At 45.5% G+C, this 23,138-nt stretch overlaps 2 protein-coding genes across 3 annotated transcripts in view; both read left to right on the forward strand.

The window, feature by feature from the left end:
* Positions 1–2,152: 2,152 nt before the first annotated feature.
* On the forward strand, positions 2,153–16,012 carry FASTKD5 (FAST kinase domains 5). The gene is made up of 2 exons (XM_023220263.3): positions 2,153–2,294; positions 13,277–16,012. Exon 2 carries the CDS (start codon positions 13,467–13,469, stop codon positions 15,759–15,761), a length of 2,295 nt encoding a protein of 764 aa, XP_023076031.1. The 5' UTR covers positions 2,153–2,294; positions 13,277–13,466; the 3' UTR covers positions 15,762–16,012.
* UBOX5 (U-box domain containing 5) overlaps positions 2,157–23,138 on the forward strand; it is a 62,974-nt gene continuing 41,992 nt past the window's right edge. The window contains exon 1 of one of the 2 annotated variants that reach the window (XM_026455207.2): positions 2,157–2,294. The gene's annotated coding sequence lies outside the window, so the exon portion shown is untranslated. The remainder of the gene's footprint in view (positions 2,295–23,138) is intronic. The other variant, XM_026455208.1, reaches the window with a different exon arrangement.

The following is a 23,138-nucleotide window of genomic DNA, read 5'->3' on the forward strand; positions in this document are numbered from 1 at the left end:
TTTGGGTTCTACTGGCAAGGACAGAGTCATAACAATGAATAGTGTTTGCCCTGGTATGGCCTGAGTGAGAGAACCCTCCCTAAGCAGTGGTGTCTGCGGTCTGGGGCTCCAGATATTCAAACAGCGCTGTCTCCAGAGATCAGGAGTTGGGATGCCGGGCTTACCCCTCCTTGCAGGGACATGTTCTCCCTACATTGATTTTGTCTTCCCGACAGGATAGTGCCCTGGAGGGAGCATGATTTCTCAGCTCTCCTTCACCCCCCTGAGGAGGTGTGGACTGGCAGAGCCAAGGCATTGACAGGATATGAAGACCCTGATCAGCATATCTCAAGTGCCCTCAGGAATGGCAGCCTGGTGCCAGGCCTTTCTGATAGGTAGAGGCTTAGTAGAGTCTCTTTCTTGTCTAGGTACCTGTACTGACAGCTTTGTCAGTATATGTACCCAGTAGGACCCAGCCCTCCTTCTTAGGGTGGTGGAGAGTCGCCCTGGCTCATGCTCCATGGCTCTGGCTTCTCTAAGCTCCAGCTCCACATCTATTTTTCTCAGCAGGCTCATCTATCCATCATGTCACTAGCTCTTTTCCTGGGAGCACTTTACGGATACATCTCTATTATACATGCATTTTTTTTTTTTTTAAAGATGGAGTCTCACTGTCGCCCGGGCTGGAGTGCAGTGGTGCAATCTCAGCTCACTGCAACCTCTACCTCCTGTGTTCAAGTGATTCTCTTGCCTTAGCCTCCCAAGTAGCTGGGGTTACAGGCGCCTGCTGCCACGCCCAGCTAATGTTTTTTGTATTTTTAGTAGAGACAAGGTTTCGCCATGTTGGCCAGGCTGTTCTCAAACACCAGGGATTACAGCTGTGAGCCACCATGCCCGACCAATGCATTGCTAAAATTAGACAGGTGTGGTGGTGCATGCCTGTGGTCTTAGCTACTCAGGAGGCTGAGGCAGGAGGCTCACTTGAACCCAGGAGGTTGTGGCTACAGTGAGCCGTGTTTGCACCATTGCACTCCAGCCTGGGCAATGGGGTAAGACTCTGTCTCAAAAATAAGTAAATAAATAAATAAAAATAAAAATAAATACATGTATTGTTTTTATCACTGTACAGGCTTAGAGAATTTATGTGACCTGGGTGCGATGGCTCATACCTGTAATCCCAGCACTTTGGGAGGCTGAGGCGGGAGTACTGCATGAGCCCAGGAGTTTGAGACTAGCCTGGGCAACATAGGAAGACACTGCCACCTCCACCTCTATGAAAATAATAATAATAATACAATAAGAATGAATTTGTGTGACTTCTCCAAGGCCATAAAACCCTGAGTGGTGATCCTCAGATTCAAACCTGTGTCTAAGCTACTTACTTTTTTTTTTTGAGATGGAGTCTCACTTTGTGGCCCAGAGCTGGAGTACAGTAGCGATATCTCGGCTGCAACCTCCAACCTCCACCTCCAGGGTTCAAGTGACTCTCCTGCTTCCGGAGAAATCTCCAGGCTGGATTATAGGCATGCGCCACCACACCCGGCTAATTTTTGTATTTTTTTGTATTTTTATTTTTTATTTTTTGAGATGGAGTCTCGCTCTGTCACCCAGGCTTGAGTGCAGTGGCGCGATCTCGGCTCACTGAAAGCTCTGCCTCCCGGGTTCATGCCATTCTCCTGCCTCAGCCTCCCGAGTAGCTGGGACTGCAGGCGCCCGCCACCACGCCCAGCTAATTTTTTTTGTATTTTTAGTAGAGACGAGGTTTCACCGTATTAGCCAGGATGGTCTCGATCTCCTGACCTCATGATCTGCCTGCCTCGGCCTCCCAAAGTGCTGGGATTACAGGCTTGAGCCACCGCGCCCGGCCTGTATTTTCAATAGAGACTGAGTTTCACCACCTTGGCCAGGCTGGTCTCGAACTCCTGACCTCAGGTGATCCGCCCGCCTTGGCCTTCCAAAGTATTGGGATTACAGGCGTGAGCCACCGCGTCGGGACTAAGCTGCTTAATGACTTCCAGAGCGATCCATTCAGGAAAGTGTTTTTCCTCTGCAGGTCCTAGACTCCCTCTGTCTCCTCAACAACGTCCCCCAGTGGAGAATGTCCTTGGGAAACGCTGACAGAGTCTTTTGAGCCTCGGCCGCATCCGTTACTCGCGCAGCAGGCGGAAGTAGCGGGCAGTTGGCCGGAAGTGGGACTGTGAGGCCCGGAGTTACTAGAGGAGAGAGTGTCTGTGTCGCCGCCGCTGTCGCCGCCGCTGCCGCCGCACGCCGCGTCCCCGGTTTGGTGTTGCGGCGCCCACCTTCAGGAGGATAAGGTGAGTGGCGGCGGCCTCTTCCCTCGTTCACCACCGTCCTGGGTCTTGGCCTGTGCCTCCTGTCTTCCTGGCCGGCCCAAGGCTGACACGCACCGAGGCCTTATTCAGTTCTTGGCCGGGGTTGCGATTGCCTCTCGCAGGCCTGACTGTGGTGAGAACTTCAGTGACTCTCGCCGCTCCTGAGTTTGTGATCTTTGGCAAGGGGCTTATCTGACCCTTGTTTTTTTTCCTCTGTGAAATGGAGATCGTAACAGTACTTGTCTCACGGTGCTGTTATGAGAATGTAGTTAGATATTCTGCCGCGCCTCTCATCACACTTTTGATGTGCATGCGAATCGCTTAGAGATTCTGATTCTGTAGGTCTGGGGTGGGGCCTGAGATACTGTGTTCCTAACTAGCTTCCGGACGAGGCTGAAGTCTCTGGGGCGCAGACCACACACTGAGTAGCAAGGCCCTACAGTATGTTGCTTAGCATTTGTAATGCGGAGTCTTCAGTAAACATCAGTATGATAGAATGTATACTTTCGCCCCATTTTTAGCAGTTTTTCGTTGCAGAAGCCTAAGGGTAGTATTGATGGTCTTCTCCCTTTTTCTTTCCATGGGTAAGAATAGTTGCTCTTTCTCTTTCTGTGCAAACCGTGACACAGCTCTTCTGTCTTGGCTCAGGGAACTTTGGGTCCCCTCATATCAGCTATGTTCATCAGTCTCAAGTGATGCTTCACTGATCAGACCCTTGGACAGTGCTTCATCCCGTGGAGCTGATAGCCAGCTGCGTTGGCACCAACTGTGGCTGACGTTTTGTGCTCCAGTCGTTTGTTGCTGCTGGAATCTGAATTCACGTTTTCTACACTGTGAATAGTAAGAATGGCCGCCTTTCCAGAACTAGATTCTGCAGCTCACTGACCTGAATGGTCTTGGGCAAGTCCTCGGATAATTTGCTACTACCTGGTAGACTAAAAATCTGGGCCTGGCGAGGTGGCTTACGCCTGTAATCCCAGCACTTTGGGAGGCCGAGGCAGGCAGATCATGAGGTCAGGAGATCGAGACCATCCTGGCTAATACGGTGAAACCTCGTCTCTACTAAAAATACAAAAAAAATTAGCTGGGCGTGGTGGTGGGCGCCTGTAGTCCCAGCTACTCGGGAGGCTGAGGCAGGAGAATGGCGTGAACCCGGGAGGCAGAGCGTGTACCGAGCGACAGAGCGAGACTCCGTCTCAAATAAATAAATAAATAAATAAATAAAATCTGAAGATTCTGTGCTGCATAACGTAACTTAAAAAGTGAGGCCTTTGGCAGTTATGCAGGTCTAATGTTTATTAGTCAGTATGATTTTCTTCCCCATCCATTGGTTTATTTTTTTAGTCCCTAATAAGGCCTTGTCGCTCATCAGGTGAATAAGTCAACTTTGATGTAAAACAATTCTAAGGTCAGGTGCAGTGGCTCATGCCTGTAAGCCCAGCACTTTGGGAGGCCGAAGTGGAAGGATTACTTGAGCCCAGGAGTTCGAGACCAACCTGGGGGCAACATAGGGAAAACCTGTCTCTACAGGAAAAACACACACACACACACACACAAACAAAAAACCAAAATGTAGCCAGGCGCGGTGGTGCACTTGTAGTCCAAGCTACTTAGGAGGCTGAGATAAGAGGATCGCTTGAGATCCTTGAGCGATCCTCACCTGGCGGGGTGGGTGGGTGAGAGGTGGGGGGCAGTGGTTGAGGATGCAGTGAGCCGAGATTGCACCACTGCCCTCCAGACTGAACAACAGAGTGAGACCCTATCTGAAAAAAACAAAAGAATTCTGAAACTCCTTCTGAAATACTGTACTATACAGCCTTGGAAATTGTAAAAGCAGATAAAACCAAGTGTTTATTGAGCTGTACTTGGGCCATTTATTTGGGAATTTTCTTTTACGATGACTGTGTTCATGCAGCTACTTCTCTTTACCTGCCTGGATTTTGTAATTCCTCTAGAAGTCCCATTTAGATGGGCTGAGAGGACATGAGTGCCTACTCCCTGTTGTTATGTGGAGAGGTTTTCTAAAGACAGGGTTTTATGAAACCCTTTAAAAGCAGTAGCTCTAACAGAATCATCTATAGGGCTTAGTCATACTATATCTACCCACATGCTTCTTGCCATTCTGATAGAGGAATAGTAGAGTCTTAGAAGAGAAGGGGGAGGGCTGTGTGGCTGGAAAAGTTTCACAAATGATTGCGATGTGCTGTTTTTTCTCCTATCAGCATGGAGTCTAGAACAAAGAGGAAGGGATGGATTGCTAGACTAAATAATTTTAGTTTGGTTTAGACCTGCGAGTGACACTGAACTTGACCTAAACACCTTTGCACTAGTGCCTCACCTTCACAGTACTGGTAGACTACTCTCTCAGAAGTCCTGCTGCTGTGTGGAAACAGAAACACAGAAGAGTCTAGCCCAGTTAACATCTACATTAATAGCTAAGGTCCTTATTGCCAGTCTCTAAGCCCTCACTAGGGGCTTTGAAGTTTTGTAGATTCTCAGCAGGAGACCCTCAGCACCTAGAGAAAGTTCGGTTTTTTTGCCTTTTTTTTTTTTTTTGGTAGAGACAGGGTCTTGCCAGTTCAGACTGGTCTTGAACTCCTGGCCTCATGTGATCTGCCCGCCTCGGCCTCCCAAAGTGCTGGGATTATGGTCATGAGCCACCTGCTTAGCCAGTTTTTTTGCCTTTTTAATTCTCAAGGTTGCTCAACAAATTATTTGCTGAGACAAGAATGGGGTTGGAGTGTTCATTTATTTGTGACAATTTTATTGGAACATAGAAAGGAAAAGTGTTAGAATTGAGGGATCAGATCTGGTGACTGGTAAATTGTATGTGTTTAAGGTGTCATATACTCAGTCTACAGTTAACAGGATTCCTTCCTCTGCCTGGTCCCCGTCCTATAACTTCTAGACTCTAGTTTAAAATGAAGCTATTCGGCCTTGCTCAGACCTGTATGTGGAAGGGAGAAAGGTAAGAGTCCTCAGTCTTGTGAAATCGCATCATTCAGTGAGGTTTGGGCATTGCCTTTTGGAACTGACAGGGTCCAGGGGTCTCTGAGGCTCTACTCTGTTTCGTTAGGCCCCCTAAAGGGGAGAAAGGTATACTTAGGGCACTTAAACTAGGAAAGGAGTTTTGTGAAATCATATCAGGTATCTTTGACCTTTATTGAAAGAGTCAGGCCGGGCGTGGTGACTTCCGCCTGTACTCTCAGTACTTTGGGATGCTGAGGCAGGCAGATCACTTGAGACCAGGAGTTCGAGACCAGCCTGGCCAACATGGCAAAACGCTGTCTCTAACAAAAAATACAAAAAAAAAAAAAAATTAGCCAGGCATGTTGGCGTGAGCCTATAGTCTCAGCTACTTGGGAGGCTGAGGCAGGAGAATTACTTAACCTGGGAGACAGAGGTTGCAGTGAGCTGAGATCACGCCACTGCACTCCAGCCTGGACAACAGAGCAAGACTCTGTCTCAAAAAAAAAAAAAAAAGTCAGGAGTTAATTGACTGAGCATATCATAGTGTTCCCTTTCTAGCTTTCTTACGAATTTTCAGAGAATCCTTGAGTAAGGAGGAACTAATCTTCTCAGGTATGTTTTCCCTATCTGGTCATCCTGACTGCTTCTTCTTTGCAGTGTCTTTTCTCCCTACTGTTCTTCTCTGCTGCTTCCGTATCTTCCTTGTTTTTCTTTCCTTCTGGATAGTACTCAAGACCAACTTCTGAAGCGGCTCTATTTCAGACCTGTATATATAGATATGGTTTCTATAGAGTTACTGTAAGTGTTGCATGGTGAAAAGAATAAGTGGCCACTGTTTACCGTTTGCAGGTTGGCCCTTCATGCCTCTAAGATTCCTTATTTTGTTATCATTTCTGTTATTGAACATCTTTAAAGAAGTTCTTAGATAGTAGAAAGTGCTTGCACTAAAAATAACTTTTCAATATTTTCCTTATCCATTAAGTTACTTTCTCCATTCATTATCTTGAACAATACCATAATATCTTGATAATACCTGCATTTTGTAAATTTAATTTTTGTCAAAATTGTACATGTACATGGTTTAAACAGTCAAATAGTTCAATAGAGCTTGTAGCACTAAATAATAGTTTTCTCTTTTTTTTTGAGATGGAGTCTCACTCTGTTGCCCAGACTGGAGTGCAGTGGTGTGACCTTGGCTCACCACAACCTCTGCCTCGCAGGTTCAAGTGATTCCCCTGCCTCAGCCTTCTGAGTAGCTGGGATTACAGGTGCCTGCCACCACACCTGGCTAATTTTTTGTATTTTTAGTAGAGATGGGGTTTCGTCATGTTGGACAGGCTGGTCTCAAACTCCTGACCTCAAGTGATCCTCCTGCCTCAGCCTCCCAAACTGCTGGGATTACAGACTTGAGCCGCTGTGCCCAGCCTAATTTTTGTATTTTTAGTAGAGACATGGTTTCACCATGTTGCCCAGGCTAGTCTAGAATTCCTGGACTCAAGCAGTCCGCCCACCTCAGCTACCCAAAGTGCTGGGATTACAGGTGTGATCCACTGCTCCTGGCCATCACTATATTTCTTTTTTCTTTTTCTTTTTTTTTTTCTTTTTGAGACAGTGTTTTGCTCTGTCGCCCAGGCTGGAGTGCAGCGGCACCACCTCGGTTCACTGCAACCTCTGCCTCCCAGGTTCAAGCAATTCTCCTGCCTCAGCCTCCCGAGTAGCTGGGATTACAGGTGTGCGCCAGCACGTCTGGCTAATTTTTATATTTTTAGTCGAGACAGGGTTTTACCATGTTGGTCAGGCTGGTCTCGAACTCCTGACCTCGTGATCTGCCCACCTCAGCCTCCCAAAGTGCTGGGATTACAGGCGTGAGCGACCACTCCCAGCCGGCCACCACTGTATTTCTAAGTAACACATTTGTGTTGCTATTTCTTGATTTCTTTCTTTCTTCTTTTTTTTTTTTTTTGGAGGCAGAGTCTTGCTGTGTTGCCCAGGCTGGAGTGCAGTGGCATGATCATAGCTCACTGCAACCTTGAATTCCTGGGCTCAAGCTGTCCTCCAACCTCAGCCTCTTGAGTAGCTGGGCCTATAGGTGCATCCCACTATGCCTGACTATTTTCTTTACTTTTCATAGAGACAGGGTCTTACTGTGTTCCCCAGGCTGGTTTCAAGCTCCTGGCCTCAAGTGATCCTCCTGCCTCAGCCTTCCAAAATATTGGGATTGCAGTTGTGAGCCACCACACCTGGCTGATTGTACTTTTTTATTATGGACTTTGAGGCTTTAGGTCTCTTGTATCATCAACCTCCCCCTACTCCTCCTCTTCTCGCTTTATCCTCCCAGTACAGTTTGCTCATAATTTTTGGTTAGGCTAATATCAAGATTTATGTTAATAAAACTATGTTAGTATTATTCTCAACTGAATAGGGAGTATGATATACTAATATTTTCTTTATTTTATTTATTTATGTATTTATTTATGTATTTATTTTTTGAGACAGGGTCTCTCTGTGTCACCCTGCCATAGCAGGATCACAGCTCACTGCAGCCTTTACTTTTTGGGCTCAAGCGATTTTCCCACTTCTACCGCCTGAGTAGCTAGGACCGCAGGTGTGTGCCACCAGGCTTGGCTAATTTCTAAATATTTTGTAGAGGTGGGGGTCTCACTACATTACCCAGGCTGATCTCAAACTCCTGGCCTCAAGTGATCTTCTCACTTTGGCCTCCCAGAGTACTATGATTACAGGAATGGGCCGTTGCATCCTGCCTGTGGTAACATATTCTATCTTGTATAACTTTTTTGTCTTCCCTGGCATTAATAATTTTTGTTACTGTTTTTATTAGCATGGCTTTTTGTCTCCTTATCTCTTGTTTGTGCCCAGATGATCCGGTAGAAATATGATTCTCCTCTCCTGGGTACTGTCTGTGTCATCCAGCATGAGCTGGTTGCTCTTTATGTCTGTTCACAGCTCTTGTCCTGGGATCTTCCTTCACCTGTTTCCTGGGATTTCCCTTTGCTTCTCTGTATTGAACCCTAGTTTCTGGATCCCATATCTCTACTGCCAACTTTCAGGTCTTCAATTGTGGTAGCTCTCTTTACTTTGATCCTGGAGCATCCCGCAAACTCTTTCCTTCATGTAGATTTCAGCCTTTGAGGTCTTCTCTTTGTTCTTTTTTGAAGTACAGGTTGAGCATTCCAAACCTGAAACTCCAAAATCCAAAATGCTCCAAAATCTGAAACTTTCTGAGCACCAACATGATACTCAAAGGAAAAAAAAATCATTGGACTTTTTCGGGTTTTGGATTTTTGAATTTGGAATGCTCACTGGTAAGTATAAAGCACATAGTCCAAAAACTGAAAAAATTTAAAATCTGAAACACTTCTGGTCTCGAGCATTTTGGATAAGGGATACTCAACCTGCAGTATAAACCATAGTGGTAGAATCCTAGACTGTTAGAGGTGGAAGGGACTTTCAGGCTTACCTAGTTCTAACCCTCCAGCTCCCTGGCACCTGGAAATCCTAGAAGACCATTGATTGTTCAGCCATCCCACCCCATACTGCCCCCCGAACCTGTGTTTCCTGACACCCATTCTTGTCTCTCTAGTCCACCAATAATGTGGGCTTGGGAGTCAGACAGTCTTTAATATTAGGCTCCACTCAATCCCTTGGCTATATAACTTTTGGCAGGTTTCTTAATCTTGTGGTCTCTTTTTCATCAATAATATGGGGATTAAAAGAGTCACATGAATTCAAAACACTGGAGCTGCACCAAACATTGATGTTCTAGGAGATGGTTCTTTTATTTCCAGACCACGTATAGTAATTTCATTAAGTACTCAGATAGAATTAATTGAAGTAATTTTAATTATTTAATGTTTTTAAATTAACATCATTTGTAGAGATATTTGTTAATTCTTGTTTATGTGCTATTTGTTCCACTGAATATTAGTGTGTACATTTTCATGTGTTGATGTCTGCCACACATTTATCTTGTAAACCAGCCTCCTAGACAGACATTTTCTGTTTTTTGCTTTACTATAGCACAGCTATTTTTTTTAAAATGGGGCCTTTAAAGCTATTTTTTTAGGATCTACTTCCTTTTTTTTTTTTTTTTTTTTTAAGACAATCTCTCTCTTTCACCCAGGCTGCAATGCAGTGGTGTGATCTCAGCTCACTGCAACCTCGGCCTCCCGGATTCAAGTGATTCTCCTGCCTCAGCCTCTCAAGTAGCTGGGATTACAGGCGCACTACCATGCCCAGCTAATTTTTGTATTTTTAGTAGAGATGGGGTTCCACCATATTGGCTAGGCTGGTCTCGAACTCCTGTCCTCAAGTGGTCCGCCCACCTTGGCCTCCCAAAGTGCTGGGATTATAGGCGTGAGCCATCGTGCCTGGCCAGGATCTACTTCCTAAAATGAGATGAAGACTACAGATTTGAACAGTGTATGGCTTTAGTTTCACATTGTGGTGGATTAAATTAAATTACAAATTTGAAAGTAGGTCTTCTTTTTTTGAGACGGAGTCTCGCACTATCACCCGGGCTGCGGTGCAATGGCGCAGTCTCAGCTCACTGCAACCTCTGCCTCCCAGGTTCAAGTGATTCTCCCACCTCAGCCTCCCGAGTAGCGGGGATTGCAGGCACCCGCCACCACGCCCGGCTAGTTTTTTGTATTTTTAATAGAGACAGGATTTCACTATGTTGGCCTGGCTGGTCTTGAACGCCTGACCTTGTAGATCCACCTGCCTCGGCCTCCCAAAGTGCTGGGATTACAGATGTGAGCCACCGTGCCCAGCCAAAAGTAGGTCTTCTTAAAAGCCCTGTTCTGTCAACTGGAGAGCTCTGTTACCTGCTTTCTCTGTCTTTTTGGTTCTTTGTTTTTTTGAGACAGAATCTCTGTCACCCAGGCTGGAGTGCAGTGGCACCGTCTTGGCTCACTGCAACCTCCACTTCCCGAGTTCAAGCGACCCTTGTGCCCCAGCCCCCCGAGTGGCTGGGATTACACGCTCGCGCCACCTTACCTGGCTAATTTTTGTATTTGTAGTAGAGATGGGGTTTCACCATGATGGCCAAGCTGATCTCGAACTCCTGACCTCAAGTGATCTGCCTGCCTTGGCCTCTCAAAGTGCTGGAATTACAGACATGAGCCACCACGCCTGACCGTCCTGCTGTCTCTTTCGTTCCCACCTTTCCTGTGCTGTAGTATTAATTGAGTTTCCTAATTACTATTTTGAGATTTTGAGGACTATAATCTTCAGTTATCATCTAAATATTAAAGAGCAACATTATTTTAGTACTATTTTTCTGTATTTTTTCTAATTTTAATTACATTTATTTATTTATTATTTATTATTTTTTTTGTAGACAGCCTTGCTGTGTTGTTCAGGCTGGTCTCAAACTACTGGCCTCAAGCAGTCCTTCTGCCTCAGCTTCCCAAAGTGTTGGGATTATAGGCGTGGCCAAGTTTTTCTAATTTTTTAAAAGCTGGCCGTCTGCATTCATAGAAATGGTAGTGTATAGTAGAGATCAGCAAACTTTTTATGTAATGGACCAGACACTAAATATGCTTTGCAGGCCATACAATCTGCCACAGTTACACAGTTCTGCTCTTGTAGCAGGAAAGCAGACACAGACAATGTCTAATGAATGGCCTAGCTATGTTCTGAAAAAACTTTGTTTACAAAAGCATGTGAAGAGCTAGATTTGGTTCTCAGGACATAGTCTTCTGACCCTTGATCTGAACCATACATTGAAATTTGGTGGGCAGAATGGTCCACAGGTGGTCAGGCATGGTGGCTGACGCCTATAATGCTAGCACTTCAGGAGGCCAAGGTAGGAGGATCACTTGAGCCCAGGAGTTTGAAACCAGCCTTGGCAATATTGTGAGACTCCATCTCCACACACATACACACACACACACACACACACACACACACACACACACACACACTGGGTTTGGTGGTGTGCACCTGTAGTTTTTGCTACTCAGGAGGCTGAGGCTGAAGTGGGAGGATTGCTTGAGTCTGGGAGGTCAAAGCTGCAGTTATGCCACTGTACTCCAACCTGGGTGACAGAGTGAGATTGTCTCAAAAAAGAAAAAAAGAATGGTCCACAAGCCACAGTAAAGAACCAAGTGTATGAAAATTTAGTGTGAGAGAATTCTACTGTGATTCACACAGAAATTCATACATATGTTCCTGCCATCCAGAGAAACCTGTGTAGCTGGGCTACTGGAACAGAGCCACTGGCCTGCCCTGCTGTTCTTTGATGATGAACCAAATGATGATGTGCTGTGGGCTCTGGAAGAAAGTGGCTGACAGCAGAGTTGGGCAGGCATTTCAGAAAATCATTCTGGCACCCTTGGAACTTTTATGGAGTTTTCTGCAGCAACAGCTCTGTCTGGTACATCAGTTGACAACTCAGGTCTCCTTGGGTCTTGCTTGTCAGGCTTTGGCATTTAAGTGGAAAGAAAAAGAATAAGCGCTCAAGCCTGTAATCCCAGCACTTTGGGAGGCCGAGATGGGCGGATCACGAGGTCAGGAGATTGAGACCATACTGGCTAACACAGTGAAACCCCGTCTCTACTAAAAAAATACAAAAAACTAGCCGGGTGAGTTGGCGGGCGCCTGTAGTCCCAGCTTCTTGGGAGGCTGAGGCAGGAGAATGGTGTAAAACCCAAGAGGCGGAGCTTGCAGTGAGCTGAGATCCGGCCACTGCACTCCAGCCTGGGCGGCAGAGCGAGACTCCGTCTCAACAAAAAGAAAGAAAAAGAAACATTAAGGAAAGCGAGAGCACAGCAGAATCAATTTCATAGTCTCTCATGGTTTCTGCCATGGGAGAAAAATGGGCATTATACTGCTCACAGGCAGAATAAAGACTCACTGGAAGCATTGCTAAGCTGCCTCCTCCAGAAGATGTCAGCGGGGCAGTTGTGTCAGTTGGTGTTCCCTGAACCTTGAGCCCAGCTTTGGGGTACTCTTTGCTTCCCACCCATGAAGTGACAGTGAGCAGACTCTCAACCTTCTGCTTTCTTCCTCCAAAATGAGTGAGTTTTTGAGTATACTTTCTAATAACAGAGTTACTCTGTAACTATGTAATAGTGACTCAAATTCTGTTATAAGCTTCCTGGAGAGGAGAGTAGGCATCTTCTAAAAAGTACAAAAACAGCATTAGAATGACAGAATTTTGGAATTAACAGTTTTGCACTATAAGAACAGGGAGGACTATCGTGGGTATAACTAATTAAATCTTTTTTTTTTTTGAGATGGAGTCTCACTTTTTCACCTAGGCTGAAGTACAGTGGCACGGTCTTGGCTCAATGCAACCTCTGCCTCCTGGGTTCAAGCGTCCTGCCTCAGCCTCCTGAGTAACTGGGATTACAGGTGTGTGCCACCACACCTGGGTAATTTTTTGTATCTTTAGTAGAGATGGGATTTCACCTTGTTGGTCAGGCTGGTCTTGAACTCCTGACCTCAAGTGATCTGCCTGCCTTGGCCTCCTAACTTGCTGGCATTACAGGCGTGAGCCACCACACCCGGCCAACTAATTATCTCTTATACCAGATCCCACTTTTTACTTAGTGCTGTTAGCATAGCAGTTTTTATAAACATTCTTCAGGTAGGACCTGTATGTCTTGATATCAAAGAGATGGAATGAGTTGCTCACTTTTGTTCCCAGCCTTCTTTCTAGAAATCTGCCTTCCTTCTTCCTGTCAAATGTTAGCAGAGCACCGTCTTTTCTTTAGCTGTCACTGCTTGCCTTGTACAGTGAAGGAAGTCTGGTGAGCAGCAGTCCAGGAACTGCCCAGGGGTACCCTGGGTTGGGGGTTTTCCTAGGCCCTTACACAGAGCACACAATTTATCCTTGACATATGCTGTCATGTGGTTTGGGCATTTACTGGCATTGAATTTCCTTGAGTGGACAGTAGTTTTTTATAATGTGTAAATTTGGATGCTTTTATAGGTAGAAGCCACTCATTCTTCATCTACCCTTTTTTCAGTATCTGGCACCAATTCTGACCCAGTCATTTGTGATCCCTGGCTCTTGTGATATGCGGAAGATTTCCAGGCAGTTTTTGTGGAACACCTCCCTGTCCAGCTCTAATCAAGCACCATATAAACAAGAAATTGCCTGGTCAAACCTGTGAGGACTGTATTCTGACTGCCAAAAAGATCAATACTGACACCAGAATGGCAGCTACTCTCAAGTCGTTAAAACTTTTAAGATACCGAGCATTTTGCAGTCCTTCTGCCTGTGGTGCAGCCCGAAGTGTGTCATACTGGAATATGAGCAGCACACAGCGTGGGGGACAGGACCCTCCAGAACACATTAGCCTCTGCCATTCTGCCAAAAAAGTTAAGAACATTTGTAGCAGCTTCTCTTCTCGGAGGATCCTCACAACCAGCAGTGCCCGCCGAGGTTTGGAATTCAGCAAGACTTCTTCCTCTAAGGCCAGCACATTGCAGCTGGGCTCACCCAGGGCCACAGGAGTTGATGAAGAGGATGTAGAAGTTTTTGATTCCTTTGCAAACATCCGAGTTTTCCTACAGCTAAGACCAGAATACCGTGTTCACAGCTATAACGCATCCGAGACTTCTCAGCTCCTGTCTGTTTCAGAAAGTGAACAAATTTTGCACAAAGTCACAGTTTATCAGAATAAACTCCAGGCTCCAGTCATTGTTGATTATTTGTGTAAGCTGAGCTCTTTGCCTGCAGAGCAGCATCCTGTCTTGCTGCGCAGTACCAGCTTTGCTCTGCTCTGCCAGCTGAGTGTGAAGAAGATACAGCTCTTTGATACCCAAGATCTGATCAATGTTTTGAAAGCTTTTGTCATTTTAGGAATCCCTCACTCCCATTCAATGCTAGATGTGTATGAGACCAAATGTTGCCATCAGGTATGGGAGATGAGTATGGATCAGCTCCTTTTGGTGGCTGATCTCTGGAGGTACTTAGGCCGCAGAGTACCTCGGTTTTTAAACATTTTTTCTAGTTATCTTAATTTGCACTGGAAAGATCTATCCTTGTCTCAGCTAGTTCACTTAATTTATGTTATAGGTGAAAATCGTCAGGTATCCCAGGACCTAATGCAAAAATTGGAATCATTGATCCTTAAATATATAGATGTGATCAATTTAGAGGAGGTTGGTACCATCTGTTTGGGGTTCTTTAAATCAAGTACTAGTCTCTCTGAATTTGTCATGCGGAAAATTGGAGACTTGGCTTGTGCTAACATGCAGCATCTGAGTAGTCACGCCTTAGTGAATATTGTTAAAATGTTCCGTTTCACTCACGTGGATCACATCAATTTCATGAAGCAGCTTGGAGAGATTGCTCCTCAGCGAATTCCTTCGCTGGGAGTTCAAGGTGTCATGCACCTGACTCTTTACTACTCGGCCTTACGCTTCCTGGATGAAGGAGTAATGAATGCAGTGGCTGCGTCTTTGCCTCCTAGAGTGGCACACTGTCGAAGTAAAGATGTTGCCAAGATTCTGTGGTCATTTGGAACTCTGAATTATAAGCCACCCAATGCAGAAGAATTTTACTCCAGCCTGATAAATGAGATTCACAGAAAGATGCCTGAATTCAACCAGTACCCAGAACACCTGCCCACCTGCCTGCTGGGCCTGGCATTTTCAGAGTACTTTCCAGTAGAGTTAATTGATTTTGCTCTCAGTCCAGGGTTTGTCAGGTTAGCTCAGGAGAGAACTAAGTTTGACCTCATTAAGGAACTGTATACCCTCGATGGTACAGTTGGCATTGAGTGTCCAGATTACAGAGGCAATCGTCTTAGTACTCACCTTCAGCAAGAGGGGTCTGAATTGCTGTGGAATTTAGCAGAGAAGGATATGAAATCAAAGCCTGAATTCTTAGAAACTCTCCTTTTACTTGAGACCATGTTGGGGGGGCCCCAGTACGTCAAGCACCGTATGATTTTGCCACATACCCGATCTTCTGACTTAGAGGTCCAGCTTGATGTTAACCTGAAGCCATTACCATTTAATAGAGAAGCCACACCAGCTGAAAATGCAGCCACATTAAGGCTTAAGCATGTGGGAGTCAGCCTTACAGATGATTTGATGAATCAGTTACTAAAAGGGAAAGCAAGAGGACATTTCCAGGGCAAAACTGAGTCAGAGCCTGGGCAGCAGCCCATGGAGTTAGAGAATAAGGCAGCTGTACCTTTGGGGGGCTCCCTTTGCAATGTAGCAGATAAATCAGAGGCCATGGAGATGGCTGGCCTGTGCCCCTCAGCCTGCATGCAGACCCCAGGAATGAAGCTGGCTATTCAGTTCACAAACAGGAACCAGTATTGCTATGGCTCCAGGGATCTCCTTGGACTGCACAATATGAAAAGGCGGCAGCTGGCTCGGGTTGGCTACCGTGTGGTAGAGTTATCCTACTGGGAATGGTTCCCACTACTGAAACGAACTCGCTTAGAAAAGCTGGCATTTCTTCATGAGAAAGTATTCACCTCTGCTCTCTGAAGGGCATTTAGGGGCATTTCTATGACAAAGCTGTAGGTGTATACTGTACCAGGTGTTGCAAAATGATTATAAAAGCCAGAATGTAAGTTTGGCAATAAAATAGTCTATTGAGGAGACTTAGTTGTGTCCAAGGCAGATTAGAGCTAGTGTATGTTACTGTGAATTGTAATGTAGTTGGATTGTACAAATTGCTGCAAATGTATACGTTACTCTTAGTAAATAATAAACATCTTAATATGTCCTATGGTCAAGTAAGTCCTTGTTGGATTTTTCTTTCTGTTTACCAGCCTTATGTCACAGAGTTTTTAGAATAAAAGTATAGTCAGACATTGTGTAAAGCCAATTTTTAAAAATTTTATTCTTTTCTGGAGCCCCCCCCCCCCCCCCCCCAGCTATTTTTATTGTTTTTCTTTTTAAGCCAGTTTTTTTTTGTTTGTTTTTTGAGACGGAGTCTTGCTCTGTTGCCCAGGCTGGAATGCAGTGGTGTAATCTCAGCTCACTGCAACCTCCGCCTCCTGGGTTCAAGCAGTTCTCCTCCCTCAGCCTCATGAGTAGCTGAGACTACAGGCATGTACCACCACTCCTGGATGATTTTTGTATTTTTAGTAGAAACGGGTTTTCTCCAGGTTGGCCAGGCTGGTCTCCAACTCCTGAGCTCAGGTGATCCGCCTGCCTTGGCCTCCCAAAGTGCTGGAATTACAGGTGTGAGTCACCACGTCCGGTCTTTTTTAATTGTTATTTTTTTTTATTTTTTGAGACGGAGTCTCCCTCTGTTGCCCTGGTTGGAGAGCAGTGGCGCCATCTTGGCTCACTGCAAGCTCCGCCTCCCAGGTTCAGGCAGTTCTCCTGCCTCAGGCACCTGAGTAGCTGGGGTTACAGGCGCCTACCACCACGCCCACCTAATTTTTGCATTTTTAGTTGAGATTTCACCATGTTGTCCAGGCTGGTCTCACACTCCTGACCTCAGGTGATCCACCCGCCTCTGCCTCCCAAAGTGTTGGGATTACAAGCATGAGCTGCCACAACTGGCCTATACCTTGTTTTAAAATAAGAATCTCGGCCGGGCGCGGTGGCTCAAGCCTGTAATCCCAGCACTTTGGGAGGCCGAGACGGGCGGATTACCAGGTAAGGAGATCGAGACCATCCTGGCTAACATGGTGAAACCCCGTCTCTACTAAAAAATACAAAAACAAAAACAAAAACAAAAACTAGCTGGGCGAGGTGGCAGGCGCCTGTAGTCCCAGCTACTTGGGAGGCTGAGGCAGGAGAATGGCGTAAACCCGGGAGGCGGAGCTTGCAGTGAGCTGAGATCCGGCCACTGCACTCCAGCCTGGGCGACAGAGCGAGACTCCGTCTCAAAAAAAAAAAAAAAAGTCTCATGCTGGACGTGGTGGCTCACGCCTGTTATCTCAGCACTTTGGGAGGCCAAGGTGGGAAGATTGTTTGAGTCCAGGACTTTGAGACCAGCCTGGCCAATATAGTGAGACCTTGCCTCTGCAAAAAATATACCAAATTAGCCAGGCGTGGTGGTGTGCTCTAGCAGTCCTAGCTACTCAGGAGGCTGGGGTGGGAGGATCTCTTGAGCCTGGGAGGTTGTGGCTGCAGTGAGCTGAGATGGCACCACTGACCTTCAGCCTGCACGACAGAGCAAGACCCTAACTCAAAAAAAAAAAGGGGGAGGGCAAGTGTGGTGACTCAGGTCTGTAGTCCCAGCACTTTGGGTGGCTGAGGCATGCTGATCTCTTGAACCCAGGAGTTCCAGACCAGCACCATGGCAAAACCCCATCTCTACTAAAAACACATAAAAGTAGCTGGGCATGGTGATGTACACCTGTAGTCCCAGCTACCTGGGAGGCTGAGGTGGGAGAATCACCATAGCTTAGGAGGTCGAGACTGCAATGAGCCGTGATTGTGCCACTGCACTCCCACCTGGCTGACAGAGTGAGACCCTGTCAAAAACAAAAAAGCTCTCATAGCCTCACTTACATTTCAGGATTTTTCCTCCAGTACCTCTTTTCACATGCTCTAAAATTAAAATTCTTATTCTTGTTTAGATGTGATTGATTGTCCTTAGTTGCTGATTCTTTTTGCTTTAAAGAGCCATTTCAGAATTAGTGAACTCAAAATTTTTTCCTGGCTCCCTCTTCCACTTTTTTTTTTTTTTTTTTTTGAGACGGAGTCTTGCTCAGACGCCCAGGCTGGAGTGCGGTGGCGCGATCTCGGCTCACTGCAAGCTCCGCCTCCCGGGTTCACGCCATTCTCTTGCCTCAGCCTCCCGAGTAGCTGGGACTACAGGCGCCCGCCACCTCGCCCAGCTAATTTTTTTGTATTTTTAGTAGAGACAGGGTTTCACCATGTTAGCCAGGATGGTCTCAATCTCCTGACCTCGTGATCTGCCCGTCTTGGCCTCCCAAAGTGCTGGGATTACAGGCGTGAGCCACTGCGCCCGGCCCCTCTTCCACATTTCTACTTGTCTTGCATAAATTCCCCCTACCCTCCTCATATTTTTCTTCTTAAAACTGGACCTAGAAGAATAGAATTACATAAGCACCTGTTGGGCCAGTGGTTCCCAAGTCTGACGCTTAGGCAGAATGGTTTTCATGGCAGTTAGCTCAGACCAGAAGGAAACACGCTCCTTGTTATATTAGGAAGTCCAGTGGGATTCAGGTTTGGTTGTGTTAGAGCACAAACTTAAGGAGATTGTGTATATATAAGAAACATAATATAGGTCACAGATATAATATATGTGATTTGCAAATAGTTTCTCCCATTCTGTGAGTTGTGTTCACTTTCTGTTTTTAATTTTGTTGAAGCCCAATTTATTATTTTTTCTTTTGTTGCTTGTGCTTTTGGTATCATATTTAAGAAACCATCGCCAAATCCAAGGTCAGGGAGATTTACCCCTATGTCTTTTCTGATAGTTTGAGCTCTTTATATTTAGGTCTTTGATCCACATTGAGTTAATTTTTATATGTAGCCTGAGGGAACAGTCCAACTTCATTCTTCTGCATGTGGATATCTAGTTGTTCCAGTATCATTTGTTGAAGAGAATATTCTTTCCCCGTTGAAGGGTTTTGGCATCTGTGTCAAATCAATTGACCGTACATGTGGGGGGTTATTTATGGATTTTTATTTCTATTCCATTCATCTATTCTTATGTCAGTTCCATACAATTGGGAGGTATGAGTCCTCCAACTTGGTTATTTTTCAATATTGTTTTAGCTACTCATGGTCCTTACACTTCCATAGGAATTTTAGGATCAGTTTGCCCATTTCTGAAAGAAAAGCCATCGGGCTTTTGATAGGGATAGTACTGAATCTCTAGTTTGCTTTGGGGAATGTTGCCATCTTAACAGTATTAAGCATTGTAATCCGTAATCATGGTATATCTTTTAATTTATTTAGATTTTTAATTCTTTCAGGAATGTTTTATAGTTTTCAGTGAATAAATCTTACATTTTCTTAGTTTTTTGTTTTGTTTTGTTTTGTTTGATATAGGATCTTGCTCCAGCAACCAGGCTGGAGTGCAATGATGTGATCATAGCTCACTGCAGCCTCAAATCCTGGGCTGAAGCAATCCTCCAACCTCAGCCTCCCAAGTAGCTGGTACTACTACAGGTGCACGGCATCATAACTGGCTAATTTTTCTTTGTTGTTGTTGTTTTGAGACGGACTCTTGCTTTGTCACCCAGGCTGGAGTGCAGTAGCACGATCTCAACTCACTGCAAGCTCCGCCTCCTGGGTTCAGGCAGTTCTCTGCCTAGCCTCCCAAATAGCTGGGATTACAGGCCCCCGCCACCACGCCCAGCTAATTTTTTGTATTTTTAATAGAGGCAGGGTTTCATCATCTTGGCCAGGCTGGTCTTGAACTCCTGACCTCGTGATCCACGCACCTCAGCCTTGCAAAGTGCTGGGATTACAGATGTGAACCACTGTACCCAGATGTTAAATTTATTCCTAATTATTTTATTCTTTTTTGTGCTATTGTAGATGCAATTGTTTTTAAAACTTTTTTTTTTTTTTTTTTTTTTTTTTTTTGAGACAGAGTCTCGCTCTGTCGCCCGGGCTGGAGTGCAGTGGCCGGATCTCAGCTCACTGCAAGCTCCACCTCCCGGGTTTACGCCATTCTCCTGCCTCAGCCTCCCGAGTAGCTGGGACTACAGGCGCCCGCCACCTCGCCCGGCTAGTTTTTTGTATTTTTTAGTAGAGACGGGGTTTCACCGTGTTAGCCAGGATGGTCTCGATCTCCTGACCTCGTGATCCACCTGTCTCGGCCTCCCAAAGTGCTGGGATTACAGGCTTGAGCCACCGCGCCCGGCCCAAACTTCTTTTATGAATTGCTAATTGTGAGTGTTTAGAAATACAGATGATGCACCAGGCATGGTGGCTCACGCCTGTAATCCCAGCACTCTGGAAGGCTGAGGCGGGCAGACCACTTGAGGCCAGGAGTTTGAGACCAGCCTGGCCAACATGGTGAAACCTGTCTCTACTAAAAATACAAAAATTAGCTGGACGTGGTGGCACACCCCTTAGCAACTCAGTAGACTGAAGCATGAGAATCACTTGAGCCCGGGAGGCAGAAGTTGCATTGAGTTGAGATCATGCCACTGAACTCTAGCCTGGGTAACAAAGCCAGAGACTGTGTCTCAAAAAAAAAAAAAAAAAAAAAAAAAGGATGATTTAACCTGCTATTGTGCTTAATATTCATTTGTTAGCCCTAATAATTTTTTTGTTGTTGTGTGAATTCTTCAGAATTTCCTGTATAGGCTTGTTTCATCTGTGAATACAGTTTTATATCTTCTTTTCCATTTTGGATTCCTTTTTTTTCTTTTTTCTTGCTTTATTGCTCTGGTTGGAACTTCTAATAAGATGTTGAATACAAACAATGAAAGTAGGCATCTTTGTCTTGTTCTGGATTTTAGGGAAATGTTTCCAGTCTTTCACCCACCATTGGGTATATACATATACTTTTCTTTCTTTTTTCTTTTTTTTTTTTTGAGACAGAGTTTCTCCCTGTTGCCCAGACTGGAATGCAGTTACGTGATCTCTGCTCACTGCAGCTTCTGCCACCAGGGTACAAGCGATTCTGATGCCTCAGCTACCCAAGTAGCTGGGATTACAGGAGTGCGCCACCATGCCCGGCATCTTTTTTTTTTGAGACAGAGTCTTACTCTGTCACCCAGGCTGGAGTGTAGTGGCACACTCTCAGCTCACTGCAACCTCCACCTCTCAAATTCAAGAGATTCTCCTGCCTCAGCCTTCGTAGTAGCTAGGATTATAGGCACCCACCACCAGGCCCAGGTAATTTGTTTTTTGTATTTTTAGTAGAGACAGTGTTTCACCAAGTTGGTCAGGCTGGTCTCAAACTGCTGACCTCAGGTGATCTGCCCACCTTGGAGTCCCAAAGTGCTGGGATTACAGGCGCAAGCCACCATGCCAGGCCAATTTTTTTTGAATTTTTAGAGAGATGGGGTTTCACCATGTTGGCCAGGCTGGTCTTGAATTCCTGGCCTCAAGTGATCTGCCCACCTCAGCCTCCCTGAGTGCTGGGATTATAGGTGTAAACCACCAATCCTGACGTCTTTTTTTTCCTCTTTTTTTCTTTTTAAGACTGTCTCACTCTGTTGCCCATACTGAGAGTGCAGTGGCACTATCATGGCTCACCACAGCCTCGACTTCCTGGACTCAGGTGATCCTTTTGCCTCAGCCTTCCAAGTAGCTGAGGCAAAAAAAAAAAAGAAAAGAAAAAGGGTCTCACTCTGTTGCCCAGGCTCAAGTGGTCCTCCTGCCTCAGCCTTTCAAGTAGCTGGAACCACCTGTGGGCACACTACCACATATAGCTAATTTTTTACATTTTGTAGAGTGGAGTCTTTCTATGTTGCCAAGGCTGGTCTTGAACTCTTGGGCTCAAGCAATACTCCTGCTTCAGTCTCTCAAAGTGTTGGGATTACAGGCATGAGCCACAACTCCCGGCTGAGTATGATGTTACCTATGGGTTTTTTATAAATCTTTTAATGTTGAGGAAGTTATTTTTTATTTTTATTTATTTATTTTTTTTAGATGGAGTTTCGCTCTTGTTGCCCAGGCTGGAGTGCAGTGGCATAATCTCGGCTCACCACAACCTCCGCCTCCCAGGTTCAAGCAATTCTCCTGCCTCAACCTCCCAAGTAGCTAGGATTACAGGCATGTGCCACCCATGGCTAATTTTGTATTTTTAGTAGAGACGGGGTTTCTCCATGTTGGTCAGGGTGGTATCAGAAACTCCCGATCTCAGGTGATCCACCCACCTCGGCCTGCCAAAGTGTTGGGATTACAGGTGTGAGCCACCACACCTGGTGAGGAAGTTATTTTTTATTCCTAGTTTGCTGAGTGTTCAATAAATATAATATGCAGCAAATACTCTTTATTTTAAAAAGTTTTTCAGCACACACCACCTTTTGGATGAAGTGAACATTCTTTATTTTTATTTGTTAAATCTGGCAACTGGCCGGGTGTGGTGGCTTGCGTCTATAATCCCAGCACATTGGGAAGCTGAGGCGGGCGGATCACCTGAGGTCAGGAGTTCAAGACTAGCCTGTCCAACATGTTGAAACCCCATCTCTACTAAAAATACAAAAATTAGCCAAGCATGATGGCACGTGCCTGTAATCCTAGCTACTCAGGAGGCTGAGGCAGGAGAATCACTTGAACCCGGGAGGCAGAGGTTGCAGTGAGCTGAAATTGTGCCACTGCACTCAAGCCTGGCCAACAGAGTGAGACTTGGTCTTAAAAAAAAAAAAAAATCTGACAACCCTAAAAAAGTAGAGGGGAGACGGGGAGGGGAGAGGGGGCAGCAAGGGCAGCAGAAAAACAAACTGTTAGTACTATGCTCAGTACCTGGGTGACATGATTATTTGTACCCCAAACCTCAAGCATCATGCAGTATACCCAGGTAACAAACCTGCACACGTGTCTCCTGAATCTAAAATAAAAGTTGAAAAAAAAAATCTGGTAACCCTAAGAAAGATGCAGCATTAGACCAGCGTGGTTTCTTGTTGGGTGAATTGGCAGAAGAGACTTAAATGTGTTTACATGTTGAAGATAGGTTTCAGTAGTTAGAGATAAGTTGAAAATTCAGGAGAGAAGCAAGAGCAGATGGAGTGGGCCATGGAGGAGAGGGAAAGGGTTAGGGTCAGGTTGTGTGTTGGAGAGACTGGCCACCTCACCTGGGTTCCCATAGAATTTTGCTGACGCTGTTGTTAAGGTGCTGAGTAAATGTTACAAAAACCTTTGTAGATCTTATTTTGAGACTGAGTCTCTTAGGGGAAAGACTGCTTATCTGTTCCTCGTTTTGAGCCTGTACATTTCTTAAAAGTAAAAACTGGGCCAGGTACAGTG

The sequence above is a fragment of the Piliocolobus tephrosceles genome, chromosome 20, assembly GCF_002776525.5.
Source record: "Piliocolobus tephrosceles isolate RC106 chromosome 20, ASM277652v3, whole genome shotgun sequence".
Classification (NCBI taxonomy): Eukaryota; Metazoa; Chordata; class Mammalia; order Primates; family Cercopithecidae; genus Piliocolobus; species Piliocolobus tephrosceles.

What these genes read in the sequence shown, in the direction of transcription:
- FASTKD5 (XM_023220263.3), top strand. Translation starts at nt 13,467, where the DNA reads ATGGCAGCTACTCTCAAGTCGTTAAAACTTTTAAGATACCGAGCATTT.